The 26,081-nt window shown below is 39.0% G+C and overlaps 1 protein-coding gene across 1 annotated transcript; it reads right to left on the reverse strand.

The window, feature by feature from the left end:
* Positions 1–182: 182 nt before the first annotated feature.
* Positions 183–17,692, reverse strand: LOC118701772 (desmocollin-2). The gene is given in 15 exon segments (XM_036406645.2): positions 183–817; positions 1,572–1,808; positions 2,871–2,992; positions 5,787–6,020; positions 7,465–7,680; positions 8,846–8,988; positions 9,183–9,384; positions 9,387–9,441; positions 10,667–10,852; positions 11,718–11,852; positions 14,091–14,257; positions 14,527–14,671; positions 15,566–15,721; positions 16,895–17,014; positions 17,490–17,692. Coding segments are annotated over 14 exon segments (2,241 nt in total). The 5' UTR covers positions 16,940–17,014; positions 17,490–17,692; the 3' UTR covers positions 183–619.
* Between the last annotated feature and the right edge of the window lie 8,389 nt (positions 17,693–26,081).

Here is a 26,081-nt window from a genome sequence, read left to right on the forward strand (position 1 = left end):
TAGGATAGCAAGTTTGATGGGTGGTAACCCATTAGGAGAAAAATATACTTTTGAATATTATTTTACATATATACAATATATATATATATATTTAATTTTCAATCAAAATGTAAAGTTTTCTAATATATTCATGAGTATTTTTATGTCCAAAATGAAAAAATATTTGGTATCTCAGCTCATATAAGTTAACAAGGTATTTGATATGCACCAACAACATGATTTGCTTCATTTCTACAAAAATTAAAAGAAAACAAAGAAACAGTGAGTTATAAAGCTTTCCTTCTCCAAAGCCAAATACAATAAAATTTTGAAGCTGGAAAGTTAATTAAAAGAACACTAAGTTTTGCATTGTGAGCAATCACAAAGAATGCAAAATTTAATCTAAGTAGAAACTAGCATTACTATATTAACCTAAAGAAAAGATATTTTGAATCCCTTTGTTCTGACAGAATGTGTCCAGTGTAAGAAAATATAAATTTAAAGCAAGAGTCATTTACACTCTTACCAGTCTATCTTAATTTTGATAAACCTCTACCCCTCTCAATTCCAAAGTACCTAATATCACAAAAGATGACAGCCACTTATTTACAGGTTTTTTTCAGCACTCTGAAAGGCACATTTATCTTTTGATGCATGTTTCTGCTAATGTCCTAAACTTGGGTTCCAACTGATCTAAGAAGTCAAGTGCCTCTTCTTCATGCTGATCACTGCAGCAGCCTACAGAGCCAGCCAAAGATCCTTTTCCTTCATAGTTATATGAAAGGAGATAATCTTCAGAATGCTTCTGCTCTTCATCCTGTCTGCATAGGTGCACCTTCTGGATAGGAACAGAACAGATCTTATCATTTTCTTAAATTGTTATCCTGAACATATTGCAAAAAAAAAAAATTTCTTTTTGATTTACCTTTCATTCAATTATTTTTAATCACAGTGTGTCCTCTAATGGATTCCTACATACAAAAAATGCACATGATTGGTCTATATCATTATGACTACAAAATATAAGTATTTAATAAAGAAATAATTTCTACTAATTACATATGTAACAATAAAAGAGGAAGAACCTGTTTAAATAACCTGTCAAGCAACTAAAATTCACTGAAAATTAAAAGACTGATTTATACATAACTAGTTAGACAAGTAGTGAGAGCTTTTTGATCTCCAAGAAATGGACTACATTTTTAATGCTGTACATTCATTCCTGCTCCATTGCTAATTTAAGTATGAGGTTTAAATTAGCATGAAGTAAGCAGTTAGACTAAAAGCAAACAGACATCCTCAGAAAAATTCACAAAAGCTTCAGTAATTATTCAGAATGAAAAACAGCACACTGCCTATAGCTTAAGCCAAGAGAAGAAAGTAATTTACACTTATGCCAGAAATATGTCAAGGATTACTCCTTGAAAGAGCAATATTCCAAAGGGGATGCAGAGGAGCAAAGGAGAGGAAAAATGAAATGAAACCAAAACCAGAAAGCCACCTTTCTAGCACATTTACATGTCTTCCTTCAAAAGCCTGTATATATTGACCATAGCCTACACTTCAAAGAAAATCAGTTTCAGAATACTTACTTCGCCTAAACGAGGATGTGTGAAATTATGCCACTCTGAGTAGGAGTATCTACAAGTATCCATCATAGTCTGTCCTCCTCCTTCTTTAACTGATCCCAGAGTCTGATGTCCACCTCCCTTGACTGATTCCAAGGTATGCCCTCTTCCTTTTACCATTTCAAATGTTTGCTGCTCTCCTGTTTTTACTCCATACCCTCCTTGATCACATGTATTTTGTAGAGGAATTATATTGTGATCCTAAACAAACAAAACAAAACACAAAAAAGCAGTAGTGAGGACATCTTTTTTTCTCCTTCCTTTTTCCTTTTTGATTCAAAAAGAAGAAACAGCAATCAGAAACTTTCACAATTTAAATCTGAGAAGTCTCTTTCTTGGCACTGTGATATTTTAAACAAAGGGCTATCCTTAATGTCTAAAGATCAGTAAATCTCGGGAAAGGATACTATGACAAGAGAGAAGAGAGGATATCTGCATTTAAATATGATATGATGATATGATATCAAAGAATGGAAGTTTTATCCCAGTGAAATATGTACAATCCATATTTGAGTTTATAATGGCATTACATTATTCTTTGTAGACAACAGGAAATTTGACTCGTGCCACCATGACGATTTCTTGGTTTTCAACACAAAATATTATTTTTAAATTCATCTCCTCTTCTTGGAGAAGACAATGTCAGGGGGTGGAGGATGACAGAAAAGAGGTAGTCTAAAGAGCTAAGTTATTCTGCATGAATGCAGTCCTGGACTGAACTATGTTCATGGTAGACTGAAAGAGGCTTAGATGCAAAAAGCAAGAAAAATTTCATGAACATGGACCTGTTCATGAAGTCAACTGCATTTGAGGTCATTTTTCAGGGGAAGGGCAGAAATTGCACCTGCAATTTACACAGCTATCTGCTAAATACAAAAATCCTTCTCAAGGAAAATGAATGTTTTTCCATTAACAAATTTTCAACATAGGCAAAATAATAAATTTCAGTCTAATGTCAATGTTAAAAATGACTGCAAGGTTATTAAAATGTTCACGTGAAGCTGCCAACCAAATCCTTAAAATCTGGAAGAACTACAAGTAGCCAGCCTAACGACTACAAAGTATGTTTAAATGTATATGGTACTACCACCTCTGCCTAAAGTAACAATTTTCAAATTCTTATTAAATAGCAAAGTAGATCTAATGATTCCTTCATTCTTAGCCTATCTCCTTTATCAAAACACTTACTTGCAGGTGGTCCTGTTCTCAAATTGCAATGATATGGACATTTCAATTGCAAATTTCTATGTCGAAACAACTTACCATCACTTCTTCTCCTGGAGCTTCTGTGTTTGAAATGATTAAATTGTGATTGGCACAATCATCAGTCACCTGCCTGTGCATTGCCCCAGCACCACAGCAGCCACAAATTGTGATCAGGATTACTATGGAAAAGGAAATAATACTATAAATTTTACCTCACAATGGTACCTGCTTATGTTGGATAACGAATTTTAAGGGCCTAAGCATCAAGAATGGTTTAAAAAGAAATTCATTTCCAAAAATGCCCATACTTAAAGCTTTATATATTCACTTTTTTTTCCGAACAGTATAGGGAGTAATCACTGCATTGTTGAATTATTTCATTCTTCTAAAACATTTCCAAAAGAAATGCAAGCATCCTTTATGAAAGCACTGTGACTTACTTAATTTCACAGTAATGAAAAATTTAGTCCAAACCCAGGTGAAAAATCGTGTCTTATGCCTATAATTAGGTTGTACAGGAGATATTTTTCATGTCTGAATATGCAAATGTCAAATTATATCATCAGGCACTAATAGGCAAGCTAAATGTCCTAATACCAGAAACTTCTGCTTCACAGGAAAGGTCAGCAGAATCCTGGAGGACTTCCAGGATTACGCTATAGAACAATCTTATTTAATCCCTTGTATTCATTTTATTCCTCTTAATAATACTACTTTTTGTTGTCAGAAACTCACCCAGAAATGACTTTGAATAACAGAATCATGATTAACTAATACCTTTCCTAAATGAATGACTAAACCTTTCATTCAGAGAACCATTCTGTCTTCTGCACTTTTCAAATTGTTAGCTTAAAAATAAAGAAGCCCATGAGGGAGAGTTCTGCCTAATTGCCCACTGAAAAAATTAATCTCTGAACATATAAACTTCTGTGAAAATTGGCCAAGAGCCACTTTCAAGCTAATTTAGCTTCTCTAGCATCAGCTGTCAGAGAGATCTGCATCAATGATTCTAGCAGGTTGCCTCCTGATGCTGACAGATGGGAAGAAGACATCCATGACAGCACTGAGCAGAGGATGCACAGGGTAAAACCTATCCACAGTAAAATAAAGGATCTATTTGTAAGTGATGCAGTCAAAAGGCAGTGAAAAAGAGGTAGGTGACATTTCACACAGTTCCCCTACTGCAGGTTCCCACATCTGAAAATTCATCTTCAGGATATATCCCAAATTTGGGTATCTGCCCCATTGAGATAAAACATGGATCTAGCTAGCCTTCAAAACATGTCCATGTCCCAGTGTTCTAGTTACTTAAGTAAGAACAGCTAGCTGAGGTTCAACTGGAGCAAGACAGTTTTACTATGACCAGAAAAAATGGATAAGAAAGACAGAAAGAAAGAAAGACAGAAGAAAGACAAGAAAGAAAGAAAGAAAGACAAAGAAAGAAAGAAAGAAAGAAAGAAAGAAAGAAAGAAAGAAAGAAAGAAAGAAAGAAAGAAAGAAAGAAAGAAAGAAAGAAAGAAAGAAAGAAAGAAAGACCAAAACCCAGATTCTGAAATACTAGCTACTGCAGCATGTCCTCTGTAGTTTTTAAGGATGTTAGAATAACATGATTGATTGTGGTAAAATAAAACAAACTTCCTTTTGCTTTTCTATATCACCGTCATTGTCTCACTGGTTAATAGCAATATTACTCTTCTCAGAATCTTATGTTTTGGGCAGCTCCAGTAGCACAACATATATTCAAGGTTTTGGTCTGTTGTGAACTATTCACCCTGTCATTTAATGTTTCTGCACCTCAGATGGGGCATCCCTGGATGTATGTGTGTGTAAACTGGGTTCAGAGATGCTGGAGAACAAAGCTGCAGAAAGGGACCTGGGGGTCCTGGTTGATGGCAAGTTGAACAGGAGCCAGCAGTGCCCTGGCAGCCAGGAGGACCAAGCATGTCCTGGGGTGCATCAGGCACAGCATCACAGCCAGGCAAGGGAGGGGATTGTCCTGCTCTGCTCTGGGCTAGAGTGGCCTCACCTGTGTGCAGTTTTGGATGCCACAATATAAGGAAGATTTTAAGCTATTAAAGAGTGTCCAAAGGAGGGCCATGAAGATGGTGAAGAACCTTGAGAGGAAGCTGTAGGAGGAGCTGCTGAGGTCATTTGATCTGCTCAGCCTGATGAAGAGAAAACTGAGGGGAGACCTCACTGCAGTTTCAACTTCCTCAGAGGAAGCTCAGGGGCAGACACTGATCTCTTCAATCTCATTACCAGTGACAGGACTCAAGGAAATGGCATTAAGCTTAGTCTGGGGAGGTTTAAGTTGAATATCAGGAAAAGATTTTTCACCCAGAGGATGGTTGGGCACTGGAACAGGCTCTGGAGGGAAGTGGTCAGAGCATCAAGCCTGAGTTCAGGAAGTGTTTGGACAATGTTCTCAGGCATATGATGTGATTATTGGTGCCATGTGCAAGGCCAGGATTTGGATGCACTGATCCTGATAGGTCCCTTTCAACTCAGTATATTCAATTGTTCCATGATTACATGGGGTCTTGTAAAATCCCTTGTGAAATCCAGTGTCTCAGATACCTCAGATTTTAATCCACAACACAACAGAAAATACTCTGGGAAATTGATTCGGCATTCCTAGAAACAGAAATGTTTCTAGAACTCACAAACATTTTGGAAGTCTTTTCGTTGAAGTACTAAATGCAGGTGGTTTTGGCCTCACTTACATGAACATACAGAACATCTCACACACAATATAGTTAAACAAATAAACAGAAATCCACACACAGTAGCTACAGCATAAGATGAGAGCAGGAAGCCTGTGATTCTGATATAAACAGAGCAGGTACATTAAGTCAGTGATGATATCTATACAACAGCCAAAATAAAAATGTATGAATCAAGTTTGAATCTGGTTCTCTCAGCTAATTTTATAATTAAATGACTTTTACTTTGTGTTTAAAAAAATGTACTTACGCAGCAATAATAATGATCCTAAGATCATTGCAAGGATGGCCCAGAGACCAAGGGTAACATTTCCACCAGCAAGCTGACGAGTTCTGCCATCACATTCACTTGGAGTAACACAATCACAGAGATTAACTCTTACTATGTTCTCTCCTATCTTTCCTCCATTATCAATCACACTTACAGGAATTTCATAAATTCCATACGGAATATCACTCTTTGGTGAAAGATACCAAGAATTATCTGTAAAAAAAAAGACAAAACGAGATCTAGGGTCAATGATGCTTGGAACTCAGTTGTCACAAATGTGACCATAATCACAATTTTCCCTTCTGTTACAGCTATACTGCTACCAGATCCACAGTAATTAGTTTCAAGTTAGATTAAATGTGTTGATACAAAACTAGATCTTGAATGGATTTATACATTCAGCACCTTTTAAATATTAGAACTAACAAAGCATACCTTATACAACCCTCTGAAAACATATGATTTGAAATTCTGAAGTTGATTTAGTTCATATAGGAAATGACACTACTTGGGCTCACTCGTAAAGATCATCAACTAAACTGACATTTATTAAAAAGGCTTTTGGTAGTGTGATTGGAATTAATTATTAACTTAATTTATACCTGTTCTACTCTTTAGTTATATTGCTCTATTCAGGGAGAATGACTATTTCCAGTGGGAAAAAAACCATTTAATCTGCTGTCCTGTTTAGAGGCAATGATTAATGACCATATTCTTTAAGGGCCAAAAGAAATAATTTGTAAAAAAATGTACAAGACTGGCACTGATGTACATAATGGTTGTTTTATGATGCGCTATATGAGACCATGGGTATCATCCAAAATGCAGCTTTCAATTTGCCTGATATAAAACTTGAAACTCTTAGATGTCTTTGCTTTCAGACTTTTCTGTCTTTTGCCTTTCTTAGTGAGATGGAATGCTACAGAAACATATCCTTTGCAACCAATTCATGTCACCATAGTAGCAAATGTAAGTGCTGCTCTTGTTGCCATCATCTGGCAACCACCAGGAAACTACCATCACTATAACTGTTTATATCAACAAATTTCAGGAAACAGTGATTCCTTTGCTAATAAATTGTTTATCTACTGCCCAGATCAGCTTTACAAAAAGTGTGCTGGGTAACAACAGCAGTAACATAAAAACTTACAGAACTTTTTTTTTTGTCAGCTTATAATTAATTTTAGGTAAAGTTTCAGTTTGCCAGTCCTCCATCATAATAACTGACTAAGAAAAGTTCTATTTCTCTCTGGAATACCAGCCATTTCATTCTTAAACTCCTTATGAATTATGAATCTATAGTTCGTTTTCCAGGTATTAGTGCATTACATCAGATTTTGTTCTCTCCTGATCTTATGTCATGATTTCAGACAGCAGCTGATTTCTCACCCAAGGATGCTTGGGACAGATTCTTCTTCTTTAAGAGACAGATCTTTCTCCTTGAGTTTGGGATGCCAACAGTGTCATCACTGGATGATAACTAGAGGGACCACTAGAGATCATCAGCAAGCCCCAAAGTATCTCCACTACTACACCAATTCCAAGCAGAGATTCATCCAATCTAATCCTGCAGAACACCCAAGTGAGAGACAGCAAAGCCTCCTCTGGCAGCCTGCAGCTGAGTGAGGAGGAGGAGGAGGAGGAAGTTTTCACATACCATTGTGTGGAGTTAGCTTCCACATGGAAGCCAGTCTGCGGTCGTTTATGCGATACTCGAAGGGTGCGCTGTACGGAGCCTCATCGCCATCCTGGGCCGTGAGGCAAATTGGTTTTCTGTCTCTGCACATGATATAGTCTGTTTGAGTGATTCGGGGGAAATTCTTGTTGCCAGGCACGATGCAAACCTGAATTGTTCCAGTGCCTGTTTTACCATCTATGAGATAAAAATAACTCGGTTTAGCGCTTACTTCAAACATTGACACATTCGTTTCTGGTCCAAACTTTCACAATTAAATATCATCAACTGTAATATTCATGTTTAGAAGTAAGCTGGAAAGCAACTGCTGATTTAGCCAGAGAGAGAGGGGGAGTTCTCACAGCTCTTTCTTGGCTGCTTCTCTTTGCTTGGCTGGTTGCAGACACATCAGCAGCTCCCACATCTCCATATTCTGCATGTTCAGACTGTATTTTGCTGAGTGTGTGTGTCTGTGTGGGAACACATACTACACTAACAGGTAGGAGGGGTAAGAGGAGGAAGAGCTCGTAAACCAGGAGTAAAGGATACTATGACAAGCAGAGACAAAAGCAGAAAGTGAAGATTTCCATCCTTCTAACTTCTGGAAAGAGAAAATTAACTACACTTTCCCTAACTTCTGAGAACAAAAACACTAAGGGAACAGAGCATTTCTTTCTGTCCCCTACCCTTTAAGTCACCATGCATTCATCAGTGGCACATACCATGTCACCAAAGTCAACACAAGAAATAAATGAACTCTTCCTTCCTATTATAGTTTTTCCAATACACAAATGGTCAATGTTTGTCATATGCATTCCAGTGAAGCTACATCATCTACTTTTTAATCCTTTTTCTAGAAATAGTTTACTGCAGATGCCTATATCATGCTTACTACATAGACAATAGAAGTTCTAAACAATTTAAATTTGTATTATTACCTTTTGACTTTAAAATGCAAACTTTGACAGAGTTAGAATTGTTTGCTGCAAGTTCAATGACTTCTTTTCAAAAAGTCCTCTCTACTTTCTCTGTTGTCTAGCTCACAACTGCCAGGAGCTATCACTTAAAAAAGAATAGCCAAGAAATAGAAGAAATATACTCCAGAGAAAAAATTCTCAATTTAAAATTACTAAAGGCTTTTAAATGGGGCAGATAACTTCTCAAAACATTGAGATCATGCCTGATTTATAAAGGCTCTCCCTGCTAAATAATATTTCCCTAAGCATTCGACAGAGCTATCACAAAGACAAAACAATGGACCAGGTGTGTCACTGGTCTGAACCACTACAGTTGTGCCCACACTACATTTGCACATAAACATCTGTTACACACCACAGAGACTCCAACAACATTCAGTACTCACTTCTGTCTATTGCAAGGACTGTGACATTGCATTGACCTCGTCTCATTTCTCCTATGTCTCGGTCCAAGACCCTAACAGTTCTGATTTCACCTGATTTGTCATCTATGTTGACCCAATTACACTGGCCAGGTGGTATCCGGTATCTGTGAAGAATAATTTGTCTTGTTAAAGATCCCAAACATATGTATACATACACATATTGAGATATATGTATTCATATACACTGACAGGCGTGCAGGTGCACACACATACCTAGAGCCTCAACAACTATTTCCCCCTTCCCGTATCCCACCCATGCTGTATTAAAAAAAACCTAGTAAATAAAGTAGTTTCATACCTTATGCCCTCACTATTTCCAGTTTCTGGATCTTCTGCTACGTATCTCCCAATAGCCGTCCCAATATCTTCGCATTCTTTAACGTCTAAGCGCAACAGACAGGGTTTAAACACCGGTCCCTCGTCCACATCCAGGACATGCACAGTAACGGAGCTGGTGCTCTGGGAGAGTTGTTGGGAATGGGGAGCCAGCAGGTAGGGTGCTCATTGTTGACTCCAATCACCAGGATCCTCTGCTTGGCAGTTTCATAGTCCAATCCCTGTAACAAGGGTGAGGCGGTGTTTTTCCCTTCAAACCAACACAAAACCTAACATTCTTTTCACCACGCAATTATTACAGCTGAAACTGTACCACATTTACAAAAGAAGCCAACTGTCTTCAAATCAGCCATTGAGACAGAGTAAAAGAACATGATTTTTTTTTTTAATGTGAAGGTTTAAGTTAGTCAAAGAAAAAGGCCTAAAAAATACCAAGCAATACCACTGCAAAATTTTGGATAAATATTCTGAAAATTAGTTACTAAAAGAACAGAAAGCAATTAAATGTAGTGGGGGATTTTCTTCTTCTGATTTAGTTAGTCATTATTTTAGCTTACATATATTTGCTTTTCACCAATGGTCAATCACACTTCTCTCTAGAAGCTACAAATCCACCTGAGAATTTATAGAGTTGACAGTAAGTAGTAACCATTTATTCTTCAGACACGTTCTCCAAAGACATTTTATGGCTTTAATAGAGCAAATATTATCCTAAAGTCATAATATTCTCTAGTCTACTACAGCATTACAATAAATGTAAGAAATTTCTACTGTGTTCATATACCAGGGACAGAGCTTTGGAAAAAGTTCTAATCATTACTAGGAACAAAAAACCCATAATAAATAATATTAATTTAAAAAATGACTAGCATCTCCACCTCTACAATTTACATGTTCAAGTTTTAATACTAATCTTTTCTGCTCCTTAGAAGTTACTTCTTATGGCAGTTATAAAAGATAATGAAAAAGAGGCAAAGGGACCTGCTGAAGGACAGATGCAATGGGCCTTTTACCTCACATCTGTAAAACACTTATAACAAATAACTAAACTGACACAAATTCTTTTATGTATATGGACTTCCTCACATGTCAGAAAAGCAAACCTGAAGTCAGTACACTGCAAAATAAAACCTGGAGAGCTTTATGCTGAACAAGGAAGTCTACTTAACTCCAGAGAGAACAAGACTGAAGAGTCCCTGCTTTGCCACTCTCTCATTTTTGTTAAAAACCATGAATCATTCCTCAGTTACATCCCTAAGCCTAAACAACTCCAACTGTAGAACCAGGCCAAAGCACCAAGCTCTTCTGAAATGAAAAACCAAATTCTTTGGATTCTGAACACACAAAATTGAGGAAGAGTCTGGAAGGCAAGCTTTGTGTGTTATGTTTTAAAACCAAAACTTGAAAATCCATAAATTTTCCCCTAGTCCTTCAATTTTTACTTACCTTAACAACACACAGTATTCCTTCATTTGTGTTTTTGTCTGTTGTAATTTCAAAGGCCTGATCATCATTTCCTCTTATAATTTCATATACTGCTCCTGAGCCAGGTGAACCAGGTTCATCAAGATCAACAACAGAGATTCTCAGTATTTCTACATTCACTCTGTTTTCTTCCACTCGTGTTTCATACTTGGAGTACCCAAAAAAAAAATTAAATCAGAGAATAGTGTTCCACAAGGCAGGACTGAAGAACATAGTATTTAAATAAGACTACTTCAACCTAAGAAGTCAATTTACCAGGTTGATGTAATTATTTATTTTGTTTTCATGCATTAGTGTATTTTCCCCATTCCTCCCTTATACCCTGAGTCAAACAAGAAACCTTTCCTGACAGTACAACTGAAATCTCAGCTTCTTCATACACTCAAACTATCACTGACACAATTAATTCTGGAATTCTCCTTACAGGAAAGGTAAATTAGCAGTTTCCCTCTGTTACATCAGCTATAGATTGTAATTTGCATTCATACAAATTGATCAAGCAACATGATCAAGCTGAGAATTAGAAAAGGCATTGGGGTAAATGTTAAAAAATATATAAATAAACAAACAATAACTTGCAAAAATCCAAAATGGATTAAATACATCTCTACTTTGATGGCAAAAGACAAAAGGATTTTTTGTATTTTTGTGTTATTCTGTACAAGCTGAAGAAGAACAGATAAGAGTATTCTCAATATTACTGATGATATTCTACAGCAGTGAACAGAAAGGGTAAATTACATGTATTCCTTATGAATAATGAATTCTTTTTTCATGTATTTCATATTACAAAATCTCCTGTGATGTTTGAGATGTATACACAGTTGTTGAGACGTACTCTTAGCCCTGAATCATACTCATGGCTGGAATAAGCAAAGACATTTATATTGGCATTAACTGTCTCAGAGCATTAGACTTCATATTTGAGGGACTGTCCATCAGGAAATTAGAAAGGGGATGAAAATACCATTTTTTTAACCTTTATACAGACATTTTACTTATGCAGACTTACTTGTAACTGTTTAAAAGTTGGTGCATTGTCATTCGTATCCTCGATTTTGATGACAACTGTTCCTGTAGTGCACAAACCAAAAGGCTGACCTGCCATATCTCTCACTTCAACTAACAAAGTGTAACTGGGTACAAGCTAAAAAGAAGAATAAAAGCATACAGAAGTTTGTCATACTCACTTTTTTTTAACTGCATAGTAACACATGAGTAGAACTAGATATTTCATTCCTGTTCCATAACTCTGCTCTAAATTCAGTGCTTTCCAACAGAATGAGACAATTGGCTTTGGGGCTTTTTACCCCATAGCTCCAAAGGAAAAGGAGTAAATTAATTTTCAGTGGCTAAGCAGTACTGAGTTCAGCCAGCATCTGTTAGTAATATGCATGCCATATCCTGTATCAAATAAAGCTTCTCACAAAGCTTCTCAGTGTTATTTTCCAGAACCTGAAGTTTTGGAAGATACAGATAATACACTTTCATCTGCTATTTCTCTCCCCTTTGGAGCAACAGAGTATTCCCTCAGGCTGTCAACAGGTGAAGTGTTTCAATGCATGTCTCTTATTTCACTGAGGATGAAGAAAACTGTGCTGCAACCAGCCTCTGTCTGGGCAATACAGGTTAAGGTGATGCTTGTCATGTGGCAAGGTCTGGCACTGAAGTAGTCAGCATCCTTATCAGTTCCAAGGGGCTCCCCAAGAGGAAGCAGCCCACTTAAATCCCTAACTTGAACCAGAACAGCAGAAAGCTTTTTTTAATGTAAACAACCAAGGAAAGGGGGACCAGCGGAAAAAAATGTGTGGGGACAGGGGAAGGAACACATAACAGTACAGATGGATTAGGCACAAAAAGAGAAAGTTTGTAAATCAAGACAATAACTCTAGTTCTGAATGCCTGGAGGTAGCACTGGGTTTCTCTGGTGCAGAAATGAAATCTCCTGTTCTACTTCATAAGTTTATCTTTAAAAGATAGGCAGTGGACTAGTTTTTCAATCCTCTCTTCCTTCAAGTAGTCACTGTGGCAGCTTCCTTAGTAAGTCACAGTGATGCTCACAATCACCAGCAATTTTCTCCAGCTAAAAAAGCTAAGCACTGTAACTGCAAGCGCAAAGTTTTGCAACATGATGTTTTGCATGGATTTTCAGCCATGAAACAACACAAGTATGCCATATTATAATTCCATTTATCTTCAGAAAAGTTGTGCCTGCTGCAATGTCTCCTAAAATGACTGTCCTAGGCTAGAAATATTTTGAATTACACAGCACATGTCATTTTCTTTCTAGTGTAAACTATCTCACATGACATTATATTTCTAAAAAGAAATCCTGTATCTTATTTTCTTGAAAGTTAGCTGATAAAAATAAATGGCTGGCACATTATTTTAAGAAATGGTATGTTACTGTTTAGGTTTCAACTATTGGAGATATTTCTGGTTAATATAGGATGACTGACTACTTCCAGAGAAACCGGTTCATCTTCTCTGTGAAGAAGCAAGAAGCACCACAAATCGAGCTTCATTAGGAGGAAACAGTGCCTCATGGGATTCCTGAACACAGAAAGTGTTCAGTAAAAAAGTGAAAAAACCCATAGGTTGAACAGCTGAACAGTAAGAAGTTCTCTGCCAAGGTTAGCTAGAATATGGTAATCTATGCAGACACTCTCTGGACTAATTACAGGTTTCTGAAAAGCTTCAGAAGAAGCCTTAGAGACATTAACAAAAAAATGAGAAAGAAGCAGTCTGTTGATCCCCATGCCAGCATTTCATAGAGTCATAGAAAACCTTGGATTGGAAGGGATTCTAAAAACCATCTAGTTCTAAACTGCCCATGCCATGGGATTTCACCCCCATGAACTTCCACTCCCTAAATCAGTTTGCTCAGGGCATGGTACAACCTGGCCCTGAACATTTCCAGGACTGGGGCATCCACAACCTCTCTGGGCAACCTGCTCTAGTGCCTCATTACCTCTGAGTAAAGAATTTCTTCTCAACATCTAACCTAAATATCACCTCTTTTAGTTTAAAACCACTTCCCATTGCCCTATCACTATCTGCCCATGTAAAAAAAAAAAAAAGTCACTTTACTTTTTTATCAGCCCCATTTAACAACTAAAAGGCTGTATTGAGTCTTCTCTTCTCTAGTCTGAACAACTCCAACTCTCTCAGCCTGTCTTCATAGAAGAGGTGCTCCACCTTTTGGATTTGAACTTCTTCACATCCTTCCTCTGGACCTGCTCTAACAGGACCATGTCCTTCCTGCACTGAGGAGCCCAGAGCTGGATGCAGCCCTGCAGGTGGGGTCTCACAATGGCAGAGCAGAGCAGTGTTAAGCTATCTGTGTGCACTAAATGACAGATGAGAATGCTTCAGGAAAGATCACCTCTCTGTCCAGCTGTGGCAGCAATACAGAGATGACACCGGTGTCCCCATGTAAAGAAAATGCAGGGGTAATTGGTGGGGTTTGTGACACAATGCGGTATTTCAACGTGGTATGCAGAGTGTAAGGCTCATCTCTGTCCTCTGCAATCACTTTCCCAACAACAACACCTGTGAACACAATACAGCAATTTTTAGTTCCAGAAAAATCTGCAAATAGTAAAAAAAATATTTGAAAAGGTATTTCTGTTTTAAACATGTGAAAAGAGCTACTTGAACATTTATTGCTGCTCTTTGCAAATTCAGTTTTTGCTGTAATATAATACTCCCCAGGAAATCCCACTGAAACGTCTTAGAAGGCAGGATCACACCTAGTCATACTGGTATGTAACAAAGCTGAGTAGTGGTAAGTGTGTTCAGTGATTTAAAACAATTCTTACCAGGTCTGGAATTTTCAGGGACACAAAATTCAAAAACGTCTTGTGTAAAATATGGAGCATTATCATTGTCGTCCTCTATCCTGATTGTATGCACAAGTGGTACTTCTGGTGAGTAACCATCTGGAGTGGTTGCAAAGCAGATGATCTGGAAGAAAAATTCAGTGCTTAAGCAACATGCAGAACTTTTAGTTCAATGGAGGAGTCCATAAAACAAAATTAAACACAGCATGCAAAGCACATCCTTCTCAAGACCAGGCTCTTCAGGCACATGGAAGGGGATGTTACTGCTATCTTAGGCGTGAAAGCAGAACAAAACCTCTGAATGCTTTCCAGTCTTTCCCCCTTCCATTTCTCACACACTCTAAGTGCTTTAATCACTTTCTCCCTCACCCCTCCTGCAACTCTATCACTTTTTTTCTCAAGTTTCCTGAACACTTTTTTTTCAGGTGTTCACAAGGCACCTCAGCTATCAAAATGTAGATGTATATATTGTTATTTAGAACAAAACAAGAACGAGAGCAAAATTATTTGCCCTATTATAACATAACCTAATAAAATGCAGCAATAGGTACTGAAAATTACATTTTAGAAGCTGTTTCTACTAATTGCCTTCTTACACTTCTCAGCCAGTAGAGAGAGCAATGTACCTTGTTAACAGATCTGAACAGCTTGAGAGACTCAGAAAACCATAGTCATCTAGAGTTTACCATTATTTCTGTTTTCTGTAGATCTTTTCAACCTTCCCTAAAAAATTCTTCCTAGAAGTGATGCAAATCCAATAGCTCACTATATTTATGCTGCAATTAGAGATTAAGCAGTGAAAAGCAAAACTTCTCTCAAGATCTAGATGGCCAGCTATTTATTTATTTGCTACTGATTTTATCTCTTCAACACCAAGGATATTACTCAGAATAGACAGGTGATTTCAGATCTTGTTTGCTACCATTTCCCCTGCAACCCAACTGTCAAATATACGCATGAGAGATTTAAAATAATATATATATATATTTAATTATATTTAGACAACATAGGCCTGTACCTGAAAACTTGGATACTGTTCACGGTCTACCGCACGAGTAGCAAAGATATTTCCAGTTTCTCTTTCTATGTAAAACAAACCCTTTGGATCTTGATCAATTCCTGGTCCACTTGCAGAATAATAAATAGTGTAGTTCTGAGCTGTGTCTGACTGGACCTATAAGACGACATTTTTAAGCCCAAGGAAAAACAGCAACAGCATCTCAATACATTTCCACCTTTCCATTATCATATTTAGCACAAACAAAAACTCCTAAAACAAAAAAACCAAACTTGATTTTCTGTTCACAGAACAGTGACATGTGACTGCCCTCCTTTATAATGTGTGTACATGAGAAGGGGAGTTAATTCAACTCATAAATAATTAGAATTATCAAATTAAAGAGACGACTTTATAAGGGAAAAAAATTTTGAAATCCAATCTCTAGAATATCTCACACAAGGCATATGCAGATACAGATGGCTTATTTCTGGACCTGTTCAAGAGACTTTAGTTTTAGTGCATTCACTGAGATTGTGGTTTGCACCTAAAGAAGAAAAAGTGAAGGAAGGCAAGAAGGAATAAAGACCACATAGAGTACAGTTCAGAGATATGCCAATTCAGATAGCATCTGCATCTCATTACAAGCACCAAGGAGGCAACATTAGACTTATCTATTTATAAACACTCTTCTCCCAAAATACTTTCCTTATTTACTGAATGCCAGAAGTTAGGAGGGTAAGATTAGTAGAAGAATGATTGCTCTGCACAGACTCTGTTATTACACTTGTCTCTACACATCTGCTACCAGCTAGTCTGTAATCTAGTGAAGGCTAGATGGATCTATGATAACTTTAGTTCTTGCATTTCTCTTTCACGCCTACTGGTTTTCTCCTATTAACTACTTTTCTGAATAACACAGGCCATACTCAGCCTTCAAGGCTGAAGATACACACCTTGAGCTCCAGAAAGGATGTAGACAAGCAGGCAAAATTTACCCCAGTCTGTGTTTACAAAATCCTTTTCTAAGCAATGTTTAGTGGATGGTTATTTGCTGTTGCTTTTCTTTTAATTACACACACTGATTTCCAGGCCAAAGAGCTCTCTTTGACAGTATGTCTCCCTTCTTTTTTCAACTTTTGCACAATGCCATTTCACTCCGACAACTAAGATCACAAGTTACTTCAGGTACAAGATCATGAGATATACAATGAACAGGACAGAACAGGACAGAGGAATAATAGTAGGAATGTCATTGGTAGATAATACAAGACAGCTCATCTTCTTTATCATAAAATTCACATTAAAAACTAGCATAGGTCATAAAATTAAGGTTTATATAAAATGTACCTGCTGTATTTGCAGTGGGAAAGGTCCCAGTGAGTTCTCTATCATGACAGATGGAATAGGGCCCCACCTTCTTTTGGTTCTCTTCAGAACTGTATCCCTAGCATGCCTGGTATTCGGTGTCTGGGTCAAGAAGACAGAAAGACAGATGAGAATACATCCATATATTCCTAACTGCATATATTTTTGCTTAACTGCCATCCTGCATTTCCATCTTTTTCTCCCCATTCCAGTCTTCCGACTGACAATTTGTTTTTCCAAGGTCTTCATTTCTGATTATATCTGTGATAATATTCCAAGCTTTTTCATTCCTTGTGATACTTTGCATGAATAAGATCTGCTTTAATTCCTCAAACATGGCTTTTAAGATTCTTGACATTCCTGATTATGCTACTTGCTAGCATCTCCCATTTGAGAAAGGAAATCTGCTGACTAAAGCAACACAGTAATCAAAAATTGCTAAATAAAAATACACACTACACCAGTATTTTGCCTGATTATTTGAATTCTAAAACTTGACTACAGATACTAAGTATAAAGCTGTATTCTGTGAAAAAGTATTTCAAATAAGTAAGATATCTTGAAATTAAAACCTAACCTTTTTTTCTTCTTCCACCAAGTCAACGTGTATTTTCTTTTCAACTTGTTCTTGAATGTCCTTAAGTAATATGGTAAAAGTCTTTTTCTCAGCAGACAAAGAGAGAGCAGATGTTGTATACACAGAACCATCCTCTAGAACCTTGAAGTTCTCATCACTGGAACTGATAAAGTCTGCAGACTGAAGGCATTCTTTCAAATCAACTGTAAAAAAATATTCAAACAATAACTCAAACAGCAAAAAACAATATCCCTCATAAAAAAAACAAAAACCCCAAGTAAAAATTGTATTTACTGACAGATAGAGTCTTCAACAGCTTGTCACTCAGTATTTAAGCAACACCAATACTGCTTTTAAAACCCACTTATGCACCCAAATTTGATGCTTTCATTAATTTCCACTCTTGTATTCATTAGTGCTTCCTAAATGACATGGGTGCTATATGGATATCACTCAACAAAACACTATTACACTGGTAAAATTATTGAAGTATCAGAGATGAAATTATGTACATTTAAATACAAAAATCATTGCAGACATGCCCATTATTGGAGCAGTAGCTATTACATTTGCCTCGTGCTCCATGCCCTACAATATCGGTGAAAACGATTAATTAATGCAAATGCTCAATGGAGATGTTACATCTTGGAAGTTTTGCCCTCAGGAGGAAAGCACTGACTGGTACTATGTGATTTAATACTCTTGGGAGGACAAAGGCCTTTAAATTATGAGGCAGACAGATGGGAGAGATAAAGACTAACTAGAACAAACAATTAGCAATTTTTTAATATGCATGTGATAGAATCCCATACAGGTAATTTCAGCATACTTCCCAGGTATTTTTCATTGTATTTGCTGTAACTTGTGGCTAAAATAGATTTTTTAACTTCAATAAACTCGGTTCACCAGCAAGTAGTTTAGTACTATACCTGGAGAAAAAGCAAAATCAGCCCTAAAAGAGGATGTTTTGGCACCCTGAAAAGGATGAAAGTCAGAGACTCAAACTCCAAACAAATGATCATTGCAGAGCACAAGAGGTGTGTCATGGTCTCAAAACCAAAACTTTTCAATACTCTTTTAATGGTATCATAGTGGGTGGGACACTGCTGTATGAAAGCTGATTGCAAAATTCATGAAGATTCAGAATTACATCCTGCATACGTAACTGACATTTTCAATAAACTAAAATTCCACTTTCAAAACTGCAAAAACAGATGGAAACCATAATTTAAAGTGCTATTTTAAATTATGTGATTTTAAAATGCTATTTTAAAATTATGTGATTTCTTCTTCCTCTTAAGTCTGTCCTTTAAAAGCACAAATGAAGATTTCCTAGACTTTCTATGGTACTGCAGCAGTGACTCCTATCCTTTTTTCATCTGTAGAGTGCAAACAGAGTATTGAAAAGAATATCACTGCCTCACTTAAATTACAGCACTGCATTTCCGAAAATACCAGACTGGAGATATTGTTTCTGATGGTTATATGAGTCAACCCATTAGTTATAGTTTTGTGGGTTTTTTTTCTTTAAAATCTCTGGTATAAGATAAAAGAACCCTTATGATAAGCAGGAAAATCCTGACTAATTTCACTGTCAAGGTATGGTCTTTTTATCAATTCAAAGTATTTCTCCATAAATGCTTAAGTAATGTCTTTTGAGCTATAATGGTTTTGTTAAAAGTTTTGGGGGGGGAAAATATTTAGAGTTCCATGTTATGCAAGTTCTTCCAAAGCACTGCAATAACATGAAGTTCTATTTTTATATAAATGAAGTTTATTTACATAGAGAAATGTTAAAGTCTATGAAAACTCACGCAGCTGTAGCAGCTTTCTTTGTTTTAAAATTTAAATGTAAGATCAAGGAATTTTCACTATAAAGCTAGATTTTCTGAGCAATTGTGATGAACTACCAATTCACTTTATTTGTTCTTTCTACAGAAATATGGGTTAGGACTGCAGACTTGGAGCACACTTCTCTGTTGTCACAGGACCCACTAAGGGCACCCCTGCATTCTCAAATTCAGTCTCAGGTAGCACAGAATCCTTCAGCACCTCCTATGCCACACCTTTCAATGCTGCCTTTGAAAGACTGGTCTGAAAAGAAAATAGGAGTGGGATGTTTTCTGGTCTTCTCTATTCCTCCCAGTCATCTGCAAGGTGCCCTGAACTGAGGCAGACTGTCCAGTCAGACAGGAGCACTCTCCCAACAGAATGTGCATGCAGGACACCTCTGCATCACATCCCCTCGTGTGCTCTGAATGCCCCAGCACTGCTGAGCAGTCACATCCGTGTTTCACACAGAAGCAGCCTCTTGGTGCCTGGTTAATCAGGTTTTGTCTTCTTTTTTTTAATCATTTCCTTTGTTCAAATGACTTATTCTCTTCTTCATATGACCGTGGGTTATGGGTGCAGTTTGGAATATCAAGCATTTATTTAAATAGTAAGCCTTAAACTCCAAATTTTGAAAATACTAAATTCTGCCATTTTAGTTTTAAATTAAATCCTGTAATCTGACAATAGCTCTTTATGCAAAAGGTGAAGGGATGCATGGAGCTGGTGTTCAAATCCGTAACAAACACAGGGCGTATCCTTCATAAAAAGCTGATCCAGCTGTTTAGCTGGCTCTCCAGTCATCCATTCATTCCATTAAAAATAAAGTCTCCTCCACTGTTAACAGCATCTCCAGCAAAGGCGCAATGCTATGTTGTTAAGCTGGGAATTTCATAGTTTCTCTCACCTCTGCCAACTAACTTGTCAGCTTCTAGTTCAGAAGGGACGTGAAAAATTACTTTCTTGCAAGCTTCACAGCACAAACTCAGCACCTAGAAAACAAATGAAGAAATCAAGAAAAAAGCCCGCATAATTACATGGTATTTTGAACTAGACACTGATGCTGACTTTGGTTGGTTTGTTTGTTTGTTATGACAAGCAAGTGAAACAGCGCTGAGAGAACTCCTCCCTAAAAATTCAGGTACTGTGCAGCACAGTATACAAAGTTTCAAACTGGAAACAAGATCTGACTACTGCTCCTGTATTTGTCCAAGGGTCGTGTTTAGTTTTTTTTTTTCCTAAAATCACTGGCATTAACAGCAAGATTTCCCTTTGACTAGAGGATTTTGCCTACACTCCTACTTCAGTAGAGATACGATAAAATACAACTTCACTGTGCACTCCCTCTAACAGCATTCCTGGCCATCCCAGGTCTCTAAGTATTAGGGTTTAATGCACCAACACTCAGTTTATGAGAATTGTGGCAATGCTGAACATTAAAGGGGCAAGTGTCTCATTAAAACCACATGACGACACTTGCACTTATAAATCACTTTGGATCTTAAAAGTGCATTCTCAACAAACTAATTAAACGTAGCTTCAGCAATTAGATATGACACAAATAAAATGTCGTGCATCACAGCAGTCCACTCCCATATAACCAGTTACAAAATAGGGTCCTCCTAAAATTCAAATGAGTAGTAGATAACCAGACCTTTTTCTAAAAAGAATTACATAGAGGTACAAAGATTTTCCTCAGCACAAGTGAGTGAATCCTGATCTCAGATTATATGTATGTGTTTTTGCCTAGTTTCTATCTCTATGTTTAAAATTGTAATCCAAAAATCACACAGACAATTAAACAAAGACATAGAAAAATGTAAACAAATCTATCCACCCTTTTATGTGCATTTACTCTTTCAGGATGAAAGTCTAGCAAAAAAGGAAAAGCATTTTTATTTTGCACATACCTTTAGGATTAAAGGTATAACGAAGTAAATAGCTAATGGAAATCCTGAAAATTACTTCTGATGCTTATTAAGAAAATATTTAAATAAAAATACTTTAAACTCTGAAAGACATTAGGACCCTTTAGAAAAAAAATGCTGTGTCTGCATCATAAAAGCTCTTCATATAGTTCCTTATATATATACGCAGATATAAAAATTGCATATATACAAATAATTTAAACATCCCTGCTTATGTATTAGTAGGCTTTCCTTATTAACAGACAATAAAGAACTCTCTCCTGAAAGTCATTGCACTAATTTTTTAAGTTATTGAAATCACAACATATTTTTACACTGTTCTTGAAATATTTTAAGAGTCAATGTGACATCTACTTTTAAAATAGTAATGCCAAGCCCAGTCTGATGTCAGCACAAAAAACTATTGAGGAGTTAAACAAAAGTAAGTGGTAGTTATTCATGGACATCAAGACATAAGGAAACATCAGGTAAAAAAAAGTTGCAATGTCCTTTCACTTTACACAAAGAAGACACCTCAGGATTTTTTCCTTTGAGTGTTGTTTGGTTTTTTCTGCTTGACAGAAGATTTTTTTCCTTTTTTAAATTAGATATATGAATAAAGGTGCCTGCATTTCTTTCAGTTTTACTTTAATATCCTGGCAAAGGCAGGCACACAGTGTCTGAAATAGTAACATTATCATTAAAATGTGCATATAATTAATATTAAAATAATAAATTCAGTGCTTCAACACTACCAAGTATTTTTCTTTCACAGGCTCAACCGACCATCTGCCCTCTTTTTGTGAATGCAATGTTAATACGGAGGAAAGGGGCTAGGAAACAATAGAAAAATCACTTTTACTCATCTACTATAAATTTTAAAAAATAAAAACGTGAGAGAGAACTACCCTGCTCTGCCTGCCAAAGGCCTTTCTGGAGCTGATAATTATGTACAAATACAATAAATTGAATGTAAAGAAAATCGCTGAAAAGTGTTTCATGCACAACTAACTCTTTTAGGGCAGCTCAACACGCTCCACACTGTGGCACAATCCTTCCCACGGAAAAAGGAGAACCAGGTGGGGAGAGGCAGAGTGGGAGATTTAAATAAAATCAACTGCGGTATTTTTTTTCCTATGAATATCCAGCAGCAGCATCAGCGACCCGAGCGTGTGCCCGTCGCGTAACCTCGCGGGAGGCTCCAAAAGCCTTTACCCGACCACCTGTCCCAAGGCGAGCCGCGCATCCCGCTGGATTCCTGCCCGCGCTCAAGCCCCCCGAGGAGCGCCCCGCGGCCGCGCAGCCTCCGCGCTGCTCTGCGCCCCTCGCAAGGGCCCCGCCGAGAAGAAACCCGACTTGGAGTCAAGAGCCAGGCAGAGATCACCGCTCGGATGCCTCCCCCGTGCGCTGCGCACCCGCGGTGCAGCAAGAACAGCGCGGAGGAAAGGCGCGGCCAGGTGCGCTCCGCTGCGCTCCCCTCGGCCCCGGCGCCCACCCACTCATCCCACTCATCCCAGTGATCCCGCTCGCTCCCTCCCTCACTCACCAGGAGGCCGAGGACCAGGCGGGGGGCTGCGGGGGCCATGGTGCGCGGGGCTGGGCGGGAAGGGGGGAGCCGCCGCCGTCGGTGCTGCCACGGCGGGCGAGGGAGCGAGTGCGAAGTGGCGGCGGAGGTGGCGGCGCGACTCCGCGGGAGCGCGGCTCTGCTGTCCCCTCCCGTCTGCCACGGGAGCCGGCCGGTGGGGAGGGTGGGACCGCGCGCGGCAGCGGCGACTTTAATTACTGCCTTTTTTTTTTTTCCGCCTTTTGGGTAATGCCCGTCCCGGGCCCGGCGCTGGAACACCCCGCCCGCTCGCCGCCCACCTCCGCGGCGAGGCGCTGCCCGTGCCCTCCCTTCGCTGCCCCGCCCCGCCGCGGCGCCGGCTGCGCGCAGAGCCGAGCGGAGCCGCGCCCGGGACAGCTCTGCCCCCGCCCCGGCGTGCCGCTCCCGGGCGCGGCACCCTCGCCTGCCTCCCCTCCCTTCTCCCTGCCCTTCCCTTGCCTTCCCTTTCCCTGCGGGCCGCGCTCCGCGGGGCGCAGGTTCCGCACGGGCGGGTCCCGTCCCGTCCCGTCCCGTCGGGGCGGTGCCGGCCGGAGGCCGCCATGGCGGGACGAAGTACCCTGCGCTCAGAGACAAAGTTTAGGATTTTCGGCCGGGTTTTTTCTTTTCGGGAGGATTGTGCTGATCTGTGTGAGGCCGCGCGTGGTCGCCTGTGGCTTCTGGGTTTCAAAGTGGCTTCAGGTGAATAAAAGCCGAAATGACAGTGACAAACCCGGAGACGCGGGTTGCACACGCAGGAGGTGGGCTTCCCGTAGGAACAGGCTGAGCTCAAAAGACCTTTCAGCCTGAAGCAAGGAATGGTGTTTCTGTTGCCGGCTACATTTTATTCCACGTTTTGCTTTAGAAACATTTATTACTGTAGCCAGTCAACTATTATTGTAGCCAGTCCCAAAGCACGCCAAAAAGGAGACCAAGTAGATTGCACTATTTGTTTACATTCGTGTACATTGAAATTCACAGTTCAGGGGCAAAAATTCTAAAAAATAAACCTGTTTTGTACAATTTTAAGCTAATAAGGAGAGGTCAGTTGAATTTGACAGCATGAGACATTCACTGCTGGAGGTTACCAGCAGTGACTGTAGGTGGCAAGAAGGTAGGGAGGGGTAAAACCATCGGGCAGTGGCAGAGGGATGTGCATGTTTGTATGGGCATGAGAATGCTGGAATGCCTGAAAGCATGGCCGTGTCCCCCCCAATCACGTAGGCATCCACAGAGATGTGTGAGCAGCTGGTTACATAGCAGTGCACTGTGGGCACGGGGCACTCTGTAGGTAACCTGTGGTAACCTGTGATAACCCATGATAACAGTCACAACTCTGTGCTGCAGTACTCCATGGCATGTTGGTGTTGTAGGATGGCTCTGCTGATGGTTGCACCCTAAACATTGCACCGAATAACATCATACAGACTCAGTGGGAGCAGACAAAAAAAGGCTGTATCACTTCTTTTGCTTTTTTTTTTTTGTTTGTTTGTTTGAATGGGTAAAGCATGATTTGTCTTAAGAAGCAACTCACAGTGGCTGTCCCACTTGAAGTGTTCAGATAAGCACAAAGTAAGAGCCCTCAGTCCCCTGCAGCCCCCTGCAGCTGCATCAGACCTTCCTCTTTGCCTTAGTGCGGTTTCCAGCCTAGTGGGAAGCACAGAGCCAAATTTCTAACTATTTTAATACATTATGCTCCATTCAAGCACTTGTGGACATAGAAAGGGAATGAATTGTCTGGACCTGCAATAATTTCCATCCAAACCTAATAACTCACAATATTTACCTTGTGGTCAAAACTTCATTTTTGAGCTTTTGAATTCTTTGCTTAGTGTCAGTGTGGGGCAAACCCACATCTGTCAGAATAGGTGCCTAGATTGGGTTGACCCAGACTGTCTATTGCAAAGCCCTAATTAACAATCTTAAAATTCTGGCCTGGCTTCGTACCACTCGTGTTTTCCTCCTCCTACATGCTGTTCAGTATTTGCAGTAACACACTGGACCCCTACACTGCATGTGATGCTGCTGCTGTGGTTGAGAAAGCAGGAATTAAGGGAAGACAGGGCAAATGCTGGAAGGAAAGATATAGACAGGAATAGTAATGGGATGGGATTGTGGCACCCTCAGCCCAAGGCTGCCTTTTTCTGGCTGTTGTCTTGCAGCCAGAGCTGGAGAAAGCACACTGGGCTAGAGAGGCCATTGACCTTGTCACAGCTTGGTTGGTCTCTCATGTGCTACCATGAGTTCCTCCCAGAAAATCTTGGGTCTTCCTTAATGTCAGTTGCATCAAAGTCACTCAGCTGTTCAAAAATCCAGTTGGAAATTCCACCTGAGTAAATGCCTTTTAGTCACAGCACTTTTTTAGAGTCATTCACGCCTTCCTCATCACCAGGAAGCATTTGTACAGCAGAGAGGTATTTGACAATGGGCTGTCCTGCCCATAGGAAGAGCTGTATTGTGTAACTGGAGTAAATCCCTGCCCTATGAGCTGTGTGTCCGTGAGCTTATACACCGATTTCAAGGCTTTGGTGTGATCATGAGCTGGATCAGAGCTCTCATAGCTGGAGCTCTGAATTAACCTTCTTCCCATACCATGCTTTTGACCATAGGTGGGCAAGGATATGTTTATATTTAAAGTTCCTGTGAGTGCATTCTTAGGTCTAGAGTCAAGCAACTGGAGTGTGGCAGGGGAAACATCCCTTTGTTTCATGCTATTTTGGGCACAGAGAACCTACCAAATTCCACAACATGATCACATAATTGCAGCTTGAATCCTCCAACAGTTTTACTTAATACTTTGACAGCACTGGTATGCATGATAATCACGGGGGAAAAGTTTTAACAAAAAAATCTTACTTGTAATTTTATTATCTTGGAGACCAGTTAGTATAAGGGATTATTAATGGGTGGGGTTGGTAAGCATGTGAAGTCATATGAAATATTGGAGAAGAGTTAGCATTGCTGTCATAGAGGGCCATTTAATCTCAAAAATCAATAAGAGTGTAAGACTGGACTCAATACATAAATTGCTAAGTTTTACCTGTTCAATGCAGGAGTTTCATCCAAGAGCTTGATAAAGCCTATCACCAAAAATATCCTAAATTAAAATTGCAATAGGAGTAGAGGTTTTTCTGTGATCATAAATTGTTTTAAATAGAGAAAAGAAGAATTATGTAGGGGAGGTTGGCAGCTGGACCTGACCATCTTTTCATAAAGGATGTGTGAAAGGAAATAAGTAGTAACACAGTAACAATGGAGAATTTGTTGTATTCATGA

This window comes from Molothrus ater, chromosome 1 (genome assembly GCF_012460135.2).
Source record: "Molothrus ater isolate BHLD 08-10-18 breed brown headed cowbird chromosome 1, BPBGC_Mater_1.1, whole genome shotgun sequence".
In the NCBI taxonomy this organism is placed as follows: domain Eukaryota; kingdom Metazoa; phylum Chordata; class Aves; order Passeriformes; family Icteridae; genus Molothrus; species Molothrus ater.